General features: G+C 46.8%; 1 protein-coding gene across 2 annotated transcripts in view; it reads right to left on the bottom strand.

The window, feature by feature from the left end:
* Positions 1-21,915, bottom strand: part of ptgfrnb (prostaglandin F2 receptor inhibitor b) — a 37,220-nt gene that overhangs the window by 13,637 nt on the left and 1,668 nt on the right. For both annotated transcript variants that reach the window (XM_076303569.1, XM_076303570.1), the window contains exons 2-5: positions 20,348-20,722; positions 16,933-17,340; positions 13,280-13,660; positions 2,514-2,957 (exon numbers count right to left, since the gene is read on the bottom strand). In XM_076303569.1, coding sequence (XP_076159684.1) covers positions 2,514-2,957; positions 13,280-13,660; positions 16,933-17,340; positions 20,348-20,722 — 1,608 coding nt within the window. The remainder of the gene's footprint in view (positions 1-2,513; positions 2,958-13,279; positions 13,661-16,932; positions 17,341-20,347; positions 20,723-21,915) is intronic.

The raw sequence follows: 21,915 nt of genomic DNA, 5'->3' as shown, positions 1-21,915 counted from the left end.
GACAGAGAGAGAGAGAGAGAGAGAGAGAGAGAGAGAGAGAGAGAGAGAGAGAGAGAGAGAGAGAGAGAGAGAGATGCTTACAAACACTAAAAAACTCCTGGACACCCATATGGAAAAGGTGTGTAACCAAAACACAAACTTGTCTTGTACTATACCTGCATGGTCAATCTGTGGTGAAGAGCTTACATTTCATACTAAAATGGCATAAAGCCCTTCAGCATGCAACAAGGCTGTTCATACATATTTGTTCTTTCCTAATGTGGTGTGGTGCTGCCACATGCCTCACAGCTCCCCCAAGACAATTCATTGTTGAAGCTCCATTTCATTGATTGGGAACAAAAAAGAATCCTGAGCACAAGCAACACAAGCAGCCGTGCGCCAGCCAACTGTGCATAGTGGTTGTATTCTGTGTCCTGATTTGAAATGTTAAATAGGTTTGGATACTAATTGTACTGTGGGAAATCCGTGGCAAGAGCTAGTTGAAAAAGACTATTTATTTGCAAGGAAAAAACAGAACCTTTGTTATCGCATGAAGGCAGCGACTTAAGGGATATCTCTTAAGGGTTGTTGAGAGAGGACAGGGTGTATGGCTGGGCTTTGAAGCTCTGTGAGTAAAAACTGCACACAGACAATAAAAAAACAACCAGAGATAAAGTAAGAGTGGGGTTGGACAGCATAGTAATACTCTGGCCTGAGGAGCAGCAGCAGAGAGCCAATGGACTAGAAGACAGGCTTCTAAACGCACCACTGTTCTCCTAGATCCTCTCAACCTGGACTTATGAGGAGTGAAATTAGCTGGATCCGCTTAGGCGAACAGTGACATGTTTTTTTTATTAAAAAAATTACATTTTCACAGGTGTGCAAAGAGCAGGCTACATAAGCTGGCAAAGTTATCTAATATGTTATGGGTTTGTGAAGTAGCAACATATTTGCATCTACAAGATCCACTGGATTAAAATCCTAATGGATTGACAGACAACTAAGAATAGGTGTGACAGATTGAGGATCTCTATGGTCTGAGACTGGGTCTTATCCTATTAACACTGAAGATACAGTTAATACAGAGAGCCAAATGGAATGAATGGAAATTAATGGAAATATGGAAATATGGTTACTCCATAAATATCAATTAATCAATCAGTCACAATCAGTTAATCAATGATAACTGGTTATCACTGCAAAATCTGACCAATGGAAGCCAGCCAAGCACGCATAATTTGGAGAGACAGAAAACACTACGGGGGAAAAACATTCAAATCTCTGCATCTGTGCTTCACAAACCAGCACAGTCACTCTTGTATTTATGAGGCTTTTCAAGAGACGGAAAGGGGAAAAAAAGGAAAAACGGGGAAAAAAAAGTTTGGCATGGCCTACCCTCCAGGGGCCGGTGACTGATCTGCATGTGTGATCAAACCGGGCAGCTGCCAAGAACGCTCCAGATTCCTCACAACTGCAGCCTGATGTCTTGTTTTAGAAACCAGGAGCTCATGGGAATTGCAATTGTATAAGTATTTCATGAGACAAGTTTTTTCATGATTACGTCACAACAGAACCCTAGTGGTCAGACAAAGACTAAATAAATAAATAAATAAATAAATAAATAAAATAATGATTTGACAGCACTAGATGTACCACCGCCCTTATGCATGCTTCGCTCTGGCGCCACAAACGATTATGGGCGTGTTGAAATCTATGTGTATATTCTGCAAAAGTCATTTATTTTGATTTAGTAAGTACAGTGCAATTATCAGGAGGAGACTGCTGTATCATGCTATCAAAATGCTGAAATGAACATACGTAATTACATAGAGATCAGCTAACAAAAATGTAGCACTTAACAGCATTGATATTGAATCCATTAAGAATGTAAAAAATATGCACATTGCAAACTCCACACATAAAGGATCCTTTTCAGCCAACAGCAATTCCATTAGACAAATATATCATAATGATGTCCTATTTAATCATTTAAAAAACATTTTCATCGCTGGTGTACCATATATATATTTAAAGCCCCTTTCTTCCTGGATATTGAACCCATAACCTTGTGACAGCTACCACTGAGCAAAATACAGAGAGCGGCTCCTTCATTTGCATCTAGCAGATATATTTAGATAAAAGCATATTTCATGCTCTTGCGCTCCATGCGAGATGAACACAGCCATATTATCGCTTATTATTGCCATATTCATAAGGTGTGCCCTCGCAGATGAGCTACGGAGATCTTCCTTAAATCTCGACGCCATGTTTTACAGCTAAGAAACACAATTCACAAGCATTCGCGGAGGCTGTAGAGCATCTCTCGTGGCTTTTCAATGCGGTTCACTGAACTGAGCCTTGGAATGTCTAGAGCTATTTCAGGTAATGACAAGACTAGACTAGTTAAGCTTTAGACTCTGTTTTTTAGGAACAGAGAGGTAGTTCTTTGAAAACGGAGTAGATAAATGAAATAATAAAATGAGTAAATAAATAAATAAATAGACACCAGAGCCCTGTGTGGCTGCCATACTTACTTTTCGTTGCGAATGACAGCTTGAAGGCGGGGGTCTGCTGGTCGACGGTGCTGTCCCATCCTCCAGAACGGGCGGGGCTCCAGGTGCTGACGCTACAGGTGTACTCCCCCAGGTCCATCTCGCCCGTTTGCAGCAGGCGGAGCTTGAAGGTGAGCGGCTCCTCGCGCGTCACGGCGATCAGTCCGGCGTCCAGGCGCCGGCGGTGGCGGGGACCCGGCGTGAGCGCGCCGTTGACGTCCAGCGAGCCGATCATGACGCTCCGCTGGGCGGCGGTGGTGGCGCCGGGGGAGGCCAGGTGGGCAGGCGTGGCCGTGTGGTGCCAGGAGATGGCGAAGCGGCTGTCCCGAAGGTGCGTGACGTTGGTCACGCGACACTCCAGCTCGGTGGGGTCACCGGGCAGACGGGGCGTGGCCAGGGCCGAGAAGAGCACGCTGAAATCTGTGTCTGTTGGAGGGGGGGGGGGGGGATATCAGCACACAGCTTAGCACTGTTAGATATAGCAAAACACTCCACCAGTGTGTGTGTGTGTGTGTGTGTGTGTGTGTGTTGGTATCACTCTCTCTTTCACACACACACACACAGCTTAGCACTGTTAGACATAGCAAATTAGCACAGGTGGTGGGTTCACATGAACTTCAATTCAGTTTAATTTGAGAGTCTATAGGGTTGAGAGCAAGGGCAGGGGAGGAGATATCAGCCCACAGCTAAACAGTTAAGTAGCAAAGAGTAAACAGTGTGGGTTCATATTAGCCTGGGTGAAACCAGCCAAATCTGTGATTATAACTGAATTTTCCAAATCACAGAAAACCCAGGAATCAATCACAACTGCTTATGCAGCCTGGGGTGGGCTTTCTATGATGACAGACTAGGTAGGAGCAGTAGTAGTACAGTTAGGAGCACTGTTGAACACCACCAATGCCTGCGCTGATGGCGTCAGTATCAAACCACACAGACTTGTATCTTTGGAATTCAGTAAAAAATAAACTGCATTTGAAACCTTCGTTTACAAGAAAGATGCGTTTGCTGTACTTCCAAAAAGATTAGTTCTGAGTTTAATGTAACAATTTCCCAGTTTAATTTTACTGCTGGTTACACCCCTTGGAAATCGGAAGTTAACGAAGCATTCCCAGACCAATTCTCCTTTGAGGATAGTTCTGGTGACAGCCAGGCATGACTTAAAACAATCTGTGAGAGACAGCAAATAAACGCCCCGGCATTTGGTATCAATCACCTCAGCATGCTAATTATTCTAAACCAGTGGATCCAATGCCTTTGAATACTGACTCATTTATTGTCAGTCCATGTGATGATTATCAAAGCGTCAAAGAGCCTTGAGCCTCTCAATCAAAAATGAGCACTGAGTTCTCATGACTGAGGAGCTCATGAGTGAAATCAACTGGCTCTGACTGAGTTCCTGGGTGGAACTCAAAACCTGGCATGCGTTCACCAACGCCCTGGAGCTGGATTACCCCAAGTCTGCGTGCACGAGGCTCTGCTGTGAGTCTGTCCTGGCAGAGCCAGGGGCTTTGCATTCATGGCGTCAGTGCCATTTTTAACTCAACAGAGGAGGAGAGGAGGGGGAGACAGAAGGAGAGAGGGGGGAAGAAGGGAAATAAATTGTGAAACAGACAGAGGGAGTGGTGGTGTGTGAGAGAGAGAGGTGGGGGTGGGTGGGGGGGGGGGGGGGGGCAGAGAATGATTTGTTGCTAGTGCAGTGAGGAAAATCTCAATAGAGTGAGAGTGATATGGTACTGATGATACCCTGGTCAGCATCTGGTAATCATTTTGTGATGGAGGGACTCTGTTCCAGCTTGGCTTAAGGCAACACCCCAATGGTTATCCATATGCAAGAGTTGCCTTCACAGGGTGTGGAGATACCAGAAACACACACATACACACACACACACACACACACACACACATGCACAGATAGAGAGAAAGAGAGAGAGAGAGAGAGACAGACACACACAGACAGGTTCATGTACAGATATATGGTTCTATCTTGACCCTGTTTCCAGGCTGTCTGAACAACAGTGTCAAGTGTTTCTGGGCATTGAGCCCAGGTGGTATTGTGGGAGGTGAGCTATGGGCAAAGAGTAAGTGTTTTTATGAGTGTGTGTACATGGACATTATCAGTGTGTGTGTGTGTGTGTGTGTGTGTGTGTGTGTGTGTGTGTGTGTGTGTGTGTGTGTGTGTGTGTGTGTGTGTGTGAGTGAGTGAGTGAGTGAGTGAGTGAGTGAGTGAGAAAGAGAGAGAGAGAGAGAGAATGAGTGAGTGAATGAGTGAGTGAGCAAGAGATATAGAGAGAGCAAACCTAGTGTGTGTGTGTTGGTATTGGGCAAATCTGGGTGTTCAGTGAGCTCTTCCCATTACAGCTGGGACCTTCATGCCTCAGTGAGCTGTGAGGCATATCTCTCTCTCTCTCTCTCTCTCTCTCTCTCTCTCTCTCTCTCTCTCTCTCTCTCTCTGTCTCTCTCTCTCACACACACACACACTCACACACACACACACACACACACACACACACACACACACACACACACACACACACACACACACACACACACACACACACACACACCAATAAAATGACATTATCCTCCTCTTACACCGACAGACATAAATACATCTGATATACCATGGCCACCCACCCAGAATAACACATGAATGTGCAGTATGCAAATATAAATGTTAAGACACACACACAGACAGTTATGATCACTAAGGCTGACCGCCCATAAGCAACCATGAATTCTCACACATAAATGCACACATATACACATAGGATAAGAACGCAAACCCACCCACACACACACACACACACACACACACACACACACACACACACACACACACACACACACACACACACACACACACACACACACACACACACACACGTGCATTGCATCCACACAGCACAAAAACCCCTCGAGATGAGCTGAGACCATTAAAAGCATATGCGGCCTGTCTACCTTTAGGGTCTGAATGCGGCATGTTGACCAAGACAGAGAGATACTTAAACCACATGGACAAAGGCCAGTAATGACTGTGAGGAAAAGAGGAGTACACACACACACACACACACTCTCGCTCGCTCCCTATTTCACTCACACAGACACACCCTGTCTCAGCTCTTACCACTCCCCCAAAACACACACACACACACACACAAACACACATCCCCACCTCTTTCTCTCTCTCCTGTGCACACCCACACACACAGTCACGCACCAGGTCTCCATTCATACTGCAGGTCACAGTGGACATATGTGCCAGTGGGCTTGTGTTGTGTCTCTTGGACGTCACCGCGCCTCTGAATCATCATCCCCCACCACCATCTGCCCCGCCGTGTGCATACACACACACACACACACACACACACAGACAAAAAAAACCCTGCCCACTTCCTATTCCCGCACCTCAAGACCCGCCCACTCTGCCTGCACCTGTGCCAAGCTGAGCCATCTGATTGGGCAATCGGCATCCCTTATATCTGCCATGCTGCAACACTGGCATCATCACTTGGGGCGGGGCAGCACTACATTTGATGTGCGCGACACGGCCGTTATCAGAGAGGGCACACGCGGTCAAAGTGGACTTCCCTCTCTTGAGAAATAGAGGAGAAGAGGAGTGATTATTTAGGAGAATTGGGTGATTAACTGATAAGTGGGCCTTGGCTGGTATAACACAATGACACACCAGGAAACAAACACACCTGCTGTTCTGCTTTGGGAAAAATTAGCTACTGTGACTATATTTATATTGTATACAAATAATATGCTGTCAAAACAACAGTATTACAAAATGTCAAAAAACATTTAAAAACTTGAAACATTACCTACTTCACTATAATATATATATTTTAAATACATTTTAACACCATAACCTACTTTACAAAGAATATGTAAGCCTGGCTGTGTGTAAAGTTTCTAATCAGCAGGGCAACCCAACAAAAGCGAGTCTTTAACGTGGCAATGTAACTGATCTGGTGAATGGTGATGTCTTGAGTGGGTGTGTGCTGTGTGAAAAGGCAGCCAAAGTGGACAGCAGTGGAGAGGGTCTGCGACTCAGTGCTCTGGCAGGGTAAACACACTGAGCAAGATAAAAAGACTGGCCCAGGCTAGTCTATGGGGATTGCAATGGAGTATCCTGGGAACGTCAGGGTAAAGGAAGGCCAACAAGTGTTTCTGTGTGTGTGTGTGTGTGTGTGTGTGTGTGTGTGTGTGTGTGTCTGTGTGCATGAGTGTGTGTACTGTAAGTGTGTGTGCGCGTCTGTGTGTGTGTGTGTGTGTGTGTGTCTGTGTGTGTGTGTCTGTGTGAGTGGGTGAGTTAGTTAATCAGCCAATCCTGTCCTCCATTAGCTAGAAAGACAACACCACTGCAGAACTCTCAAGACAGCGAGGCTGTTATCAAACACTCTATCAGACAAACTGGCTTTTCTTCTTTCACTTCTCCCTCTCTCCCTCTCTCTCTCCCTTCTTCTTATTCATTCACTCTCCCTCTCTAGATGACTGCCTCTTCCTTTCTCTCCTTCTCTTCTGTCTTTCACTGTCCTCGTCTCTCTTCCAGAGGTCCTGCTGGGTAGTCTTAGATCCTGACAGGGCGGCCGTTCTTTTGACACAAACATGGTTTGAGACTTCTGCAAAGGGAGAACTCACACACATATACAACTGCAGACAGTTTCCCTTTCGCTCTCTGCAATGCCATCACACACACACACACACACACACACACACACACACATACCCCCACACACATACCCCCCCCCCCCCCCCCCACACACACACACACACACACACACACATACCCCCACACACATAACCCCCCCCCCCCCCCCCCACACACACACACACACACACACACACACACACACACAGTCATGGGCTCTTGACAAGCAGTTCAGAGTGCAAGAGAGACAGAGACAGACAGACAGACAGATAGAGAGAGAGAGAGAGAGATAGAGAGGAGTAAAGGTGAAAGTCATAAATACACACAATCACAGAGGGAGGGGGAGGAAGGGGGGGGGGTATGAACCTGCCACACACACACACACACACACACACGCACACACACACACACACACACACACACACACACACACACACACACATAGAAACTAGTGTGTCCTCGCACAGTCTTTGTGCGTCCACATTCCCCTAATTTTCCATCTCTTCCTGAGGGAGCCAGACGCACAATCACTCATCAGGTCTGGCTCATAGCAGGAGTCCGGCACTGAATGTTTGCGGGTCAGGGGTGTGTTTGGACGAGGAAAACCGCAGGTTACCGGGCCCTTTCAATCACTCAAGTACGGCTACGCCACACCGGAGATCAGGGCTGGACAAACACTAAATCAACACCAAGTCTGACCGCAGAGTGGACTATCACACCAAAGGAGGACGCTGATACGGCAAACCCCCCCCCTCCCTCTCAAGACTAAACCTGGTGTTAACAAAGACTCCCATTCTTTTGCAGTGAGGTCATGTCATCTGAACACTGGCCAAAACAAGCAATATTAACAGTGAAATTCAGCTGAATTAATTTGAGTCAGCTCTTGAAAGACCTTTACCAGCTGTACACAGGAACTTGAGATTCCGACTCATTTGGTGATGGAAAGCACAAACATGTGCTGACAACTGTAATAATGTTGGCACTTTTACTGTTGAGCCAAGCAGCGCTTTCAGGTTCATTTAATGCAAGACACTTACCGTGCTTGACCCCACACATTTCTCAAGTGCATGCAGATGTCAACACACGCAGTGACCAGTGTAATCTAGCCTCGCCAACAACCCTCACGTTGTCTTTTCCTCCGAAAAGAGGAGAAGAGTGCAGTGCACTACACGCCCTCGCACGAGCAGTCCTTCGGGAGTCTCCTCACAAAAGACCGCCACCGGTTTGATCACTCAAAAAATAGGTCAGGCCTAATTATTCTGTGGGAACCAAATGAACCTGCTGCTGTTTCCCAGGGGAGGCCAATAGGTGTTGCGCGCAGATAATGCAGGTGAGGTGTAAATACGGGAGAGTCTAAACGGCCCCGTTGGCTTGCGGTCTGGACGAGAGCCAGCTCAGAGTCCCTTAGCAGATAACGTGAGACCGTAAGGGGTGAGAGAGGGAGTGCTGGAAAATTCCAGTTGTTGTGACACGTGAGAGTCATGCTAACTCGATTATGAGTGCCTGTTTAACGCTCAGGCCTCGGTGCAAAGATAAAGCACACGGTCACAGTCATTTGCTGTAGATATGAGAGTCTGGCATGGCATTTAATGTCATTTGTTTCACTTAAAACCCATTAAATACATTTATCAGAGACTTATGAGTGTTATGTAACTTGTGCCAGACTATACGATATTAGGAGCATTACCACTGCAAATAATCATTAAAACCATGTGATCACAGTAATAGAGCTTGCAGTATGTCTTCTATGTTCAGCTCCTTTTCTGGGCATTTTTAATTTCTAGGTTCATTATGCTGTCTTTCATTTATTAATATGTTATTGGACAGCTGAAGAAACAGAGGCTTTGTGAACACAGCACCTATAAAACCTGACAATAAATCCACCGCTTTCAATGCATAAACCATTTGTTCAACACAAGCATGGGAACAATTACTAAATCACCCACGACTGCCCTGATTCTATTATTCAAAGATGTCACACATTTTCCTTTAGTTACACCCTGAGTGCGTTCTCATATACAATCAGGCTCATGATCCTGTGTGTGTGTGTGTGTGTGTGTGAGAGAGAGAGAGTGAAAAATGTTCGACAGCATGAATAAATTCAGGCCCAGAATGAGATGAAGACCCCAAAGGATTATGATACCCACAGTGTCTGGCTTCATAACAAACAGATGAATGTGGGATTCCTTTCTCTCTCTCTCTCTCGTTTTCTCTCTCTCTCTCTCTCTCTCTCTCTCTCTCTCTCTCTCTCTCTCTTTTTTTCTCTCTCTCGCTCTCGTTTTCTCTCTCTCTCTCTCCGCTCTCTCTCTCTCTCGCTCTCTCTCTCTCTCTTTCTCTCTCTCTCTCTTTCTCTCTCTCCGCTCTCTCTCTCTCTGTGTAAGGCAGGTCAGGTGTGTTACCAAGAGGCCCTTCCCTCGGCCGACTCTCAGAGGAGACACTTCACTAGCGGGGCGTCCAGGCTCGGCTTCAGAATATTGGGTTTCAGGCGGACTCGACCAGAAGGCCAACCCAACGTGCCTGCATTCCTCTACTCTACTGCTCCCCTACACACACACACACACACACACACAAATGTACACACACGCACACACACAAATGCTCATGTAGCCCACAGCACAAACACCAGCCAGGCTGGTGAGAGAGAGAGATAGAGATAGAGAGAGAGAAAGAGAGAGAGAGAGAGAGAGAGAGAGAGAGAGAGAGAGAGAGAGAGAGAGAGAGAGAGAGAGAGAGAGAGAAAGAAGGGGAGAGCTTTAAATTAGCTTGGCAGACACAGACAGGGCAATGTGTTTTTATGCGATGCAATGTGAAGTGATGTGATGTGATGTTGGGTGTTTGGGGAGCCGTGTAGGGCTGTGGGGTGCAGTCAACTGAGGCAGGTCAGAGAGAGAGAGAGAGAGAGAGAGAGAGAGAGAGAAAGAGAAAAAAAGAGAGAGGGAAAGAGAAAGAAGCTGAGGGTGAGTGAGTGAGTGACAGCAACAATAAGAGAGATGGCACGGCACCTCACCTCACCGCTGGGGTGGAGTTTGCCATCGCACACACACACACACGCGTGCACGCACACACACACACACACACACACACACACACACACACACACACACACACACCGCTCACCCAACACACCGCTCACACAACACAGAGTGGGGGTGGGGGAATTGTATGTGCATGTGTGTGTAAGGAAGAAAGTGAAAGGACAAGGAAAGCGAGAATCACAGATAGAAGGATACAGACAGCGAAAAAAAAGATGCAGGGTGAGAAAAAGAGAGAGAGACAGAGAACATCATGAACAAAGCAAATACTTGGCAGCTTGAGATCAGTTGAACAGAGAGCAAATTGAACAAAGACAAATTGCTCTTGAGTAAATACCATTATCACTCACAACTATTCACAACTATTCCCCCTCATTGTGCTTCGGTAAATCTCTTCTTAATAACTAGTGAAGCGAAAAGATTACTGTAATTTAGGGTGTTGGTGTGTCTATACTGGCACTAAACACAGAGTCATTGACCTGATCAAAGAAAAAAATACTGAAAGAAGAAATCAACTGAAAACTGTGTGTAGGAATGTGACCAACCATAAACTCACTTAAGCCATTCAGAATGGGCAAGAAGCATCATGTAACACAAACGTAAATGTTTCACAGTCACCAACAGTCACCACCACAACATACACAAGAGTGATGAACTTCAGTCAGCAACCACACGTCACCACTAAATGAGGAACTAGAATAGTCGGCTACCACACATCTTTAAGTTCAAAGCTCTGCTGAAGGCGGCAAAAAAAAATCCAGTAATGCCCATATGGACATGGTATGGAACCCCTGCCCGTCTCTGGCCTTGAGATGACATTCCCTCCCACAGGAGTCCAGCCGGAGTCTGACCAGTTCAGGATGTCAGGAACAATGGCCACTAAAAGCATGGAGTTGGTTGCCTTTTTTTACTGCACAGAGGTGGGTTGTTTTGACAGCGGTCTTTGGGGCAAAGAGCGGAACATTCCCAAACCCACCCCGGGACCTGCCCCGTAATCTTTTCTGAGGGATGCCAACAACAGGAAATGCAGCAGGAATTGTCGGGGAGGGGGGGGGGGGCTCAGCTATACGTTGTTGTTGTCCTGTATGGTTTCGAGAAAACAACCTTGGGGCTGTTTTTCAGAGAAAATCACAAGACTTGTTTCTCTCTTTTTCTGTCTCTTTCTTTCTCTTTTTTGTGCTCTCTCTCTCTCTCTGTCTCGGTCTTCCAATGATGGCTGATGTGGCTAGCCGGCTATCTTTAGCAAGAGCACTACAGACAAGTAGGTCTTCGTATTAATTAAAGGCGTTAGAAAAACAACTCAATGTACTGTTCTGTAATGCTGTAATGACCCAATAGCAGTTAATGACCAGCTGTTTGGCGGGCCGAATGACTTTTCTAACCTACTTCCTACAGCGCAGACTGTACAGAGCAGCTGGCTTTCCTACCAGCCAGAACAGGCCAAATAGGTGCATTATATAGTGCGGGATGATCTAATACAACAGTATGTCTCTAAGGTCTGAGGCATCACACTTCACAACTTCTAACTGCCCAAAGTAAGTACAGGAACAGAGAACTCATCACATGATGACTTATCCCAACACTTTGATTGAAGAACTTCAAAAAATACCATTAAAACAGAATAATACTGCAAAATGTCTGCAAAATCAATAAGCAAAAGAGAAAAATCATATAAAAAGATTGAGGGGCAGATTTAACTTTGAGTGTGAGATATTATGCAGTGGCCTTCAACTGACTACCCATAAAATGCATAAGCAGTATGTGCAGCTCCTGTGTCCTCTGTCTGAAGGAGTCGGGGATAAGGTGACATATCAGGGTTCCCAGCCAAGGCAGCACACATAGCACTGAGCCATGCATGTCTGAGACAGCCTGGTCGGAGCGTACGTAAGACTCCTGAGCTGTCAATCATCTTCATAAAGGCCACCCAAAGACTTGTGAGGCCCGGGTGGACCAACAGGTCAGTTTCAAATGGTGCTGGTGTACATCTCTGACACCCCAAACCAGCGTAGTGAAGCACACAGACATGGTGAACTCTTTCCCCTCTTGAGTGAAACTGGAGATAGCACACCCCTTGCACATGTAAACAGCATACCTAAGATCACTAACAACATACGCAGGCAAACTGTGTCAAAACAAGTTGCCTAGCTTTGATCATTCCAGCTATGTGGTGTTCTCCTTATTCAAAATGGAGGCCAGCTAAAGATATGCCTAAAAATGATTTCTGGATTGTGAACCTCATCTCAAACACATTACTCTTGTAATGCAATGGATGAAGTTTCTGTTCAAAACATATTAGCCAGTGTCTGTTGAAGGGGCTGAGAGAACTGTTGGAAGTTAAGTCCTCATTTCCATAAATTTGTTGTCCTGCAGTTTATGCAGCTGCTCTGCATGCCGGCAGAACTGAAAACAACAGCTAGCTCAGCATGCACACTCATGATTAGACCAACATTCATCACCATAACAGCAACTTCCAGACTACTTCCAGGCCAGGAACTAAGGTCATCTGTAGCAATTTGACTGTAGTGCCTATTGTAGACAGTCATAGCAACAATTGGACTATGCACCCAATGTAGATAAAACTGAGGTCAATATCAAACTATACTGAGGAGCTTCAGTGAATGCAGTAGTGTTTAGTCGAGATTGAGGGTGTAAAAGTCCCATCTGCTGTTGTGTGTGTGATCTTAGGTCTAAACTTTGTTGTGTGTCTAAACTTTGCTACAGTAACTAACACCATCCTTGAGCGTGAACCTGAAGCAAATTGCAAAACGCGTTGTTCACGCCAAATTAAGGTAGCAAAATACCCTCCAGTGTGCGATGTATACTATTTTTTGACCCTCATTGAGGATGTTTGTTTAGCAGGAGGTCCAGAGCAGATGAAAATAAGGAGTCAAATGAGGAGCTAAAGCCAGGTCAGGAGTCAAATTAGAGGACTTCATGGGTGAAGGACACACACAGGGGCACTTTCCCTCCCTGGACATATTGTAACTATCCTCCCACCGCGACAGACAGATACCCCCCCCACACACACACACACACACACACACTGAGCTGGTACCACTCACCTAAATGGGTCACTCGGACCTGTAGCTGGTTGGAGGTCTTCTCTGCCGCCTGGTACCAGCCTCCTCCGCTGAGGCGCGCCCAAGCCCGCACCTGGCACAGGTACATGCCCGCGTCGGACGTCTCCACGGCGGGCACCACCAGCCTGAACTCGCCCTCGCGCACGCGTTTCAGCCCCGCGGCCGCCACGGGGTCCGTGCCCGATCCGTTGTTCACCACGCCGTCGCGGTCCATGCGGGCCAGGACACGGGAGCCGGCCGTCAACCAAGCCACCTCCAGGCCCAGGAGGGAGTAGTCGTCCGCCCCGACCAGGCAGCTGAGGGTCAGCGTGTCCCCTGTGGTCAGCGCGGTGCTGCCGTGGGCCGAGACGTTGAGCGACTGGGCTGAAGAAGGCAGAGGATAACAGATAAGGGTCTGTGTTAGCTGTGTTAGCAAAGCTAACCACATAATGAATCAGATATGCTTTTGTTGGCTGTTACATTCATCTACATTTATTCATTTTGCTGACGCAATTTGTCCAAATCGACCCACAAGGAATAACCTTAGAGTAACCTTAGAGTAACTAAAAATACTATATTTACAACAATCCTAGATAACCAGTGGGTGATAGTGCACAGTTGCCAATTGCCAATGAATGTGTGTGAGTGAGATAATGGTAGATAATTGCATGATAAATGCGAGTTTGGCATGTTATGTAGTTATGTAAGTTGAAAATTGACAGGGGAATTCCTACATGCTGTTGAGGGACAAACCATAGGAGGTTTCTCAGGCGACTGAAGATTCTTTCCATTTATGTGACACTAACGTGGTTATTATGCTCCTTGTGGCTCTGAGGCAGGCAAGCAATGCAATACCCTATGGTAGCTAACCTCACACTGAGGATAATGAATCATTAAACCAATAAGCCAAAACAGCAGAAGCATGAAGCAACTTCTTTGGTCTTGGCATCTACACAACTTGAACTAACTCAATTAATGTTGTGTGTTTAAAAGAGAAAAAGATGCCCTTGAGAATAATGTTAATGTGCTAGACCTAAATAACCAGTATATGTCTAAAACCATATCTGATACAGTACACACGTGTGGTACTATGCTTGGCTGTGTCCTTTGAATGTCTTTACCTCAAAGGAACACTCTCACAAGCACAGCAGAAAGTGAGCAATCCTTCATCGCATGTTATAAGATATGAATCTCTTTGCAATAAGTCCTGTGTTATGACACAAAATCAAATACATTATGTTCTGGGTAACAAATGACTCCACCAAGTGACTGTGACAGAATCCAGCAGAGCGACATTACAAGAGAATGTCATAACAGGCGCCTCACACCGAGGCACCTGACACTTGATTATTTGTAACGGTGATTAGCAGGGTGTCATGCATTGCTATGCTAAGGTGTGGCTGTTTGTAATCTTGAGTCATTGTCATGATCTTAACATGGCTTACTTTTTCCATAAACATTCCGTGTGAAAAGATACCTGGGAGAGACATTTTTACTGATCCGCTCAGCACAAACCAGAGGCTCAAATTGCATTTGGCAAAGACACAACAAATTGAACTTCAACTGAAAAATCCAAAATTTTGCAAGGTAAAAACAAAATTAAAGGTACAGTCTACAATTATAATCAGACACAATTATCTTACAATTAATTAGGTTAATTCAGTAAATTATGTCTGTTCTGTGCATGTGCACTCAATACCCTGCTTTGTACACAGCAGGGTCTATAAATGGGGGGGGGAAACAAAGTAACTCAAACTAAACTACTCCAACAACAACAACAATCAACAACATCTCTTCAGGACCACTGAAGGCATGGGTGCATTTGATTCACATCCTCTCACCAGGATGGAAAACTGTGCCTTTAAAGACATTGTAAGATTCAGGAGGACACCTTTAAAGACACTGTAATGACAGTGCACAGTGTCTCATACACCACCACCCTCCATCTCTCCTCTCCAACACCACCTCACATTCTTTGGGGGCCTCAGCTGCCGTGTTTATCTCCATCAGCGGCGGCTGACGCGGACCAGGGGGAGAGGGGGCAGCAGAATCCCTCAGTCCCCCTATCTGCCCTTGTCTCCGTGGGCAGCCCCCTTATCCAGCTGTAGCCGTGGCACTCCCTGGGCCACATTCCCTCCTTTAATTAAAAGAAAGCGGCCGTGTGGCGCTGACAGACTGTGGTAACCTAGGAGGACGGCGGTCCCCGGCAACCCCAGCTCAAACAGCACTGTTTGTCCTACTACTGGGTGGGGAGAGGGGGGATGTATAGGACCACATCCAGACAGCAAGCGGTGGAGGAGGAAGAGGAGGAGGAGGAGGAAGGGGAGAGGGGGAGAACAAAGGACAGGGGAGAGACACTTCTTGTGAAGGTCTGATGGGCTCGAAATTGCATACGCAAGTACACATGGTGAGGGAGAGAAGAGGCCGGTGGGAATCTGTGAGAATTGCTAACATGATTTCCCCCTTATTCTCAGACTTAAATAGACAGACATGTGTGCACACACAGACACAGATACAGACACACACACACACACACACACAGACACACACACACACCACACAGACAGACACACACACACACAGACACGCACACAGACACAGACAGACACACACACAGTCCAAAACGTCCATTTAAAGGACATACTGTTTACTGCATGATCCTCATAAACACTCCATCTAACACCCTGTACATTTCAAGCAAAAGCGCCATACAGTATGGTCTCAAACACTCACTACTAAATGATGAATAGAACTTCACAGATAGGCAAGAAAAAAACACAAACGTCACTTTTCTTTAGCCCAATTTCTCAGCGGGACGCTGTGTTTGAAATCTCATCATCCCAGCTGCCGAATGTTTACATGCTGTCATTTCCATCTCATTCTACAGAAGCAAGCGTTCAGCTTTCCCACAGAGGCTTGGGGAAGGCAAATACGGAAAACTTGGAACCTCTGCTCGGAAGTTGGGATGGAAGGAAGCTTGTTCGGTTGCCTTAGAAACCTCCTATTATGCTACCTTTAAAGAGACACTACAGTACGGGTCCATGGTCTCCTGCTTCGTAAATTATTAATCACACAACCAACAAAAGCATATCCAATTCATTTTTTCCAAGTCACACTTCATCTGACTGTGTGCAGCTTGAGAGTGTTTGATTGATGTGTCGGTTCATTTGTGGAAGCGTTGAGTTATCGCCAGAGGAGAAAACAAGGACACCATTCGCTGTGCATTCCAGTCAACTGTCTACTGGATCGTAACCGTGATCATGCATGGGAGGGAGGGGGGGGGGGGGTGTTCAGGCTTTTGCAGGAATGTCAAGCTAATTAAACAAGACCTTGGTATGAAAACACTGGCAGTGTGATCTAATAATAGTTTCACGTGGAACATCGCACACCACTGAGCATGCAGCCTCTGGTCACAAACAACCACTGTGATCATTCGAGGAAATGGATTGGAAAGCCATAGTAAGTTGCAAGTTCACAGGTATTAACACCTTTATCCAAACAACATGGACTACAGTGGTGGGTTCAGGAATCCAACCCTGTTTGACCGATTGCCAGGTGACCTCTGCTCCACCATGCCCATAAATAAGATTCATGACATCAGTGGAGATATATATATTTATATACGTTGGTATGGTATATCTACGCTAGCCACATACCTGTTGGCGTGATGGAGACGTGGCCGATGTCCGTCCTCTTCTGCTGCAGCTTGTAAAAGGCGCCGCCCTCCCTCGTCCACTCCCGGACCGTGCACACGTACATGCCCTGGTCGGCCGGCACGGCGCCGGTCAGCACCAGCCCGTAGGTGCCCTTGCGGTGCAGGTCCAGCCTCAGTCCGCCGCTGGCGTAGCGCTGAGCCGCCGCGTCCGTCACCACCACCGCGCCGTCCGGCCCGAACGTCAGCAGGTCCTCTAGGGTGGCCACTCCTTTCCGGGCGGACCAGGTGACGGAGAGCTGGGTGCCCAGGGTGTGGTCCCAGGAGGCGTTGCAGAAGAGGCCCACGGTGCCACCCTCGGGAATGACCGCCGCAGGGGTGCGGGGCTCCACCACCAGGCTGTTGGGTATGACTGGACGCAAGACAGAGGGACAGGGACGCGGAGTTACTACCCGCCCACATCAGCCTGCCACAATATACACCGGCAACAATCTAAGCTCAGATATTACTGCTATATCTAAAACATGAATTGAAACGTATGCAGAAGTAGACTGCCACACACTCCGAAGAAACAGTATCAATAGTCAACAAACTGACCATTAACATTACTAATTAATTATGCCCAAGATGATACAAAGCACACAAAGTAAGTCGTTTATGAGGCAAAGAAACCAACAAAGAACTCAAAAAAAAAACTCAACAGTGCACACACAGTGTAATAACTGCAGACGCTGGTAAATTAGTAACTACAGTAATAACAAGTAATGAGGTCACTGTCTATTCCCCAGATGCCACAAAGATTCTCTCCAGCAAGCGTGTTGCCAGTCTGTTTCTCTCATAAACACACACACACACACAGACACACACACACACACACACCATATATAAATTTACACATTATGGTGACGCATGTAAAGACAGGTCAGGAAGCTCTGTCTGACCCCCTGCCGTCTTTGGGGATCTGGGGCGATCAGAAATGAATCGCTTGGTCAACAGATGACAGGCATCCATACAATGAGAAGCCAACTTAAACAAACATGGAGCAAACTCCCCGCTAGGAGCAAACTCCAGCACATCCCATCAGAGAGAGAGAGAGAGAGAGAGAGAGAAAGGGGGGGTAGAGATAGAGATAGGGAGAGAGTGAGAGAAAGAGGCTGACAGAGAAAGAGTGGGAGAGAGAAAGAGAGAGAAAGAGAGAGAGAGAGAGAGAGAGAGAGAGAGAGAGAGAAAGAGGCATCCTCCCTCATAAAAAGGCCCATCTGCAGGACCGGATCTCTCTCTGCTTCAGCCAAGCCCAGGCTGTGGTCTGAGGAAGGATGTCTGAATATGACATATACATCTCTTTACATGAGGAGTGTGACTGTATGCATGGGAAAGGGGAAATGTACTGTACTGTATATATGTACTGGAGGTGTTTGGCTCACTCTGCGGGACCCAGGGCTGTTGTTCTGCTGAGCTCCAGGTGAAAGATTATCCAAGGGGGCCTCAGGCCCATAGTTGGGAAACGTGATTGCATGCATATTTCTGTGTGTGTGTGTGTGTGTGTGTATGTGTGCATTTGTTAGTGTTTGAGGGGATAGATTTGTATGTCTTTGTGTTTGTGTGTATGTGTGTGTGTGCTTACGTGTTTGTGCGTGTGTGTGTGCGTACGTGCTTGTGCGTGCGTGCGTGCGTGCGTGCGTACGTGTTTGTGCATGACTACAAAGTGCGTGACTGCATTTACATGAAACTACTCAAGCCGTCTGGCTTTCCCACTGCACAGAGCTCGGCCACGCCCCTCCTCCCCAAACCAGTTTGCCATCTAATCATTCACAGAGCACCACACTGGCCAACACGGCAAGCACGGGTGGCAGGACAGACGCAGTCACAGGAAAAGCCCCAGGGCAAAATAAATCATACAATACAAGTTACAAATGCATATTGATCAAGAGTCTCATCTCTTCACTGGGAGGAAAATTCACCCACTCCGAGTACACCCCCTCTTCTTCCTGAATTAACATGCAATGCTCAACTCCAGGGCCGTAACAGAATGGCCTATCTGTCTCCTTATTGGATTTAGTACCAGCGTTTGTATTTCCTGAGGGTGCTGATGTTGGCTGGCTTGTAAATTTGGCATTACATAACGCTGATCTTTCTCTCCCCTCCTGATAGCTCGGATGAGGTTTGATGGTTGGGGGCGTCCGAGCTGGGAACCAGGGGGGGGGGGGCTGCGTCTGCCGAACGTGTGCTAAAGCATCCACCTGGCCGCCGCTAATCTGTGCATCACGGAACAATGAGCAGAGTAGCAGCAAAAAAAATAATCAGCACCTGAAGGCAGATCGTTTGCAGTACCGAGTTCTCAAACAGAACAGCTGAGCTCCATCTCTCTTTCTCTCTCTCTCTCTCTCTTTCTCTCTTTCTCTCTCTCTCTCTCCATTTCTATCTCTTTCTCCTGTTCCTTTCTCCTTTTTGGCAAGCCACCAGCCACGGCGAGCTAGCAAAACCGCTAACCCGCGCTGCTCCTCCGCTGGAGTCTTGGCCAAGTCCACTTCCTGGGAAGGCTGGCAACGGCCTCCACGCTCACCTCAATACCTCAAGGCCCCCATGGACGAGTGGAGCACCAGGCCCCCACAACGCTACTGATTTACAAGAGCGAGGGGGAACGAGCTGGCCATTCACGGAGAGCCAGCGCCGGACAGCGAGAGCAGGAGCCCAAGACGCTGTGGGCCTCTCCGTGCCGCGTGGAGTCATGCGGAAGTAAGGGCTGTGGGGAGGCCGTTCAGAGCGTCCAACAATCGAGGCCCCGCAGAAAAGAGGACACATGATCTAATGTGGCTTAGCTGAATAGATTGGAGCCCTTAATAGCCCTCCACTCCACTATCCTATCTGTTAAATAGTTAAATAGTGGTTTTGGCAGCACTGGGCTAGCGCTCCAGCTCCTTGTGAAAAGGAGAGTACACTATCAGTTACTTACTCATACCATAGGGCCTATCTGGAGTCAAGTACTTAATGGTGAAATACTTAGAAGGATAACAAATATGGGTTCATATTACAAAGTGTAAACAAGATACCACAATCCACCAAAACACTTTTTTGAACCAAACATTATTTTCAAGTATTGGTACAGCTTTAAAGGCGCAATGGCAACTTAACTCTTGTGGTTTGACTCATGTGGGGACATGTTCTACAAATCTGAGTGCACAGATTTGTGGAGCAATTACTGCAATGCACTATCGTCATTAAGTGCCAACAGCATAACATGGCATGACACTTCAGTCATCTTTGGTTCCATTGTAGAATGTGTTTTGTCCAAATCTCACACACACACACACACACACACACACACACACACACACACACACACACACACACACACACACACACACACACAAACACACACACAGCTAAACAGACATAGAGTAAATAAATGTGTATCCTACCTCGAAGTTCTACATCTGCTGCATAATTCCCCACAATCTGCGTGTCCGTGCTGGGCGTTTTGCACCTGTAGGTGGCGCTATCCGTCACTTTCACCTCCTTGATCCCTAGCTCCACTTTGTTGTCGGCCAGACGCTTTATCAGGATATCCCCGCTGGCCACGCGCTCTCTCAAGGAAACATCTGTGAACGAGGCGTCGAAAGTGGAGATGATGTGGACAGTGTCCGTGTCGCCGTCCCCCCTTACCACCATCCAATCAAAGTCCTGCTCGGGGGGTCCCTCGTAGTTTGTGACCGAGCAGGTGAGCGCCACCGACTGGCCTTCCACTCGCAAGAGGGGCCCGGCGGGTACGGTCACCTCCCGACCCCAGGCCACACCTGCAACACATAAACACGGTTTATTTACATGAAGAGTGGGGGGGTTTGGGAGTCCAAGGTGTGGAGGATGGATGGACTCTGTTGAACTCCCGTTTAAACCCTAATCGTCTCTCCATCACCTCCCCTCCCCGCCTCCCCTTTACAAACGTACCTCATCTCTCTCTCCTCACTCACGGCTTCTCCAAACAGCCACATTCTCTCTCTCTCTCTCTCTCTCTCTCTCTTTCTCTCTCTCTTCTCCCACCCTCTGCCCTTCCTTTACCCCTCCTCTCCTCCACCACCCCAGACACATACCTCACCCTCTCTTCCCTCTCCATCAGTAAGCCACCCCTCTCTTCGTTCAAGTCAATGCCAACAAACTAACAATTATTACCCTCTAGAACTAGCACCTGATCACATAACTTGAAGCACATTTAACACTAGGGACATGGATGCATAGGGACATGGGACACAACAGATATACCATTTGGGCAGACAAAAGTTGATACTCCAAAATGTTTTGCATGTTTCCCATGGTTAGAGTCAAAGTGAAAAAAGTTGTAGAGTTAGTCGAAATGTACACAGCACTTTACTGTATAACACAGGTAAGTGGTCAACTATGACAAATGATGTATTAACAAACGTGTCAATTTAAGAGTGTTAATTTGACACATTAACCCTGAAAGGTTTTGTCTGTTTTTTGCAGTAAAACAACAATGTGAAAGCATGCAGTAGGCAGTGCAGTTAAATACTGAAAATATTATGGTTAACTGTTACCAGTGTATCACAGTTCTGGATATGTGTCAAAAAATATTATATGGCTTCAAAATGAGAGAATTAAAGAAGTGTTTGAAACTGGTTAGACCACTTTCTGAAATAGGGAAGAGCTTACTTCAAAGCATGTTCCAACAGACAAAGTAGGGCACGAGACCCACAAGAAAACAGTAAAACGCGTTCATGGTGCGTCATTAAAGAAGATGAATCAACCTGAACCGAAACCATCTCTAAGCTTCGACAGCTTCTCAGAACCACAAGATCCTTTTTACCCAAACGACTGTACTTCAACAGACTGCTGCGCTCCACGACGAGGAGGAGAGTCTCTCTGACACCGGGATAATTATCTGCACTGGATAAATATGGCATGCAGGGGCCTTTAGTGGCAGTGGGGCTCTGCAATTACTGAGACAGAGAAATTAGCTGGTCAGTGTACACCA

Source organism: Alosa pseudoharengus, unplaced genomic scaffold, assembly GCF_046254945.1.
Source record: "Alosa pseudoharengus isolate Yale_2024_CS ecotype anadromous, Long Island Sound unplaced genomic scaffold, YU_APseudo_1.1 YU_APseudo_1.1_scf_24, whole genome shotgun sequence".
Classification (NCBI taxonomy): domain Eukaryota; kingdom Metazoa; phylum Chordata; class Actinopteri; order Clupeiformes; family Clupeidae; genus Alosa; species Alosa pseudoharengus.
The sequence above is the reverse complement of the archived record's forward strand: the minus strand, read 5'-3'. Positions and strand labels throughout refer to the sequence as shown.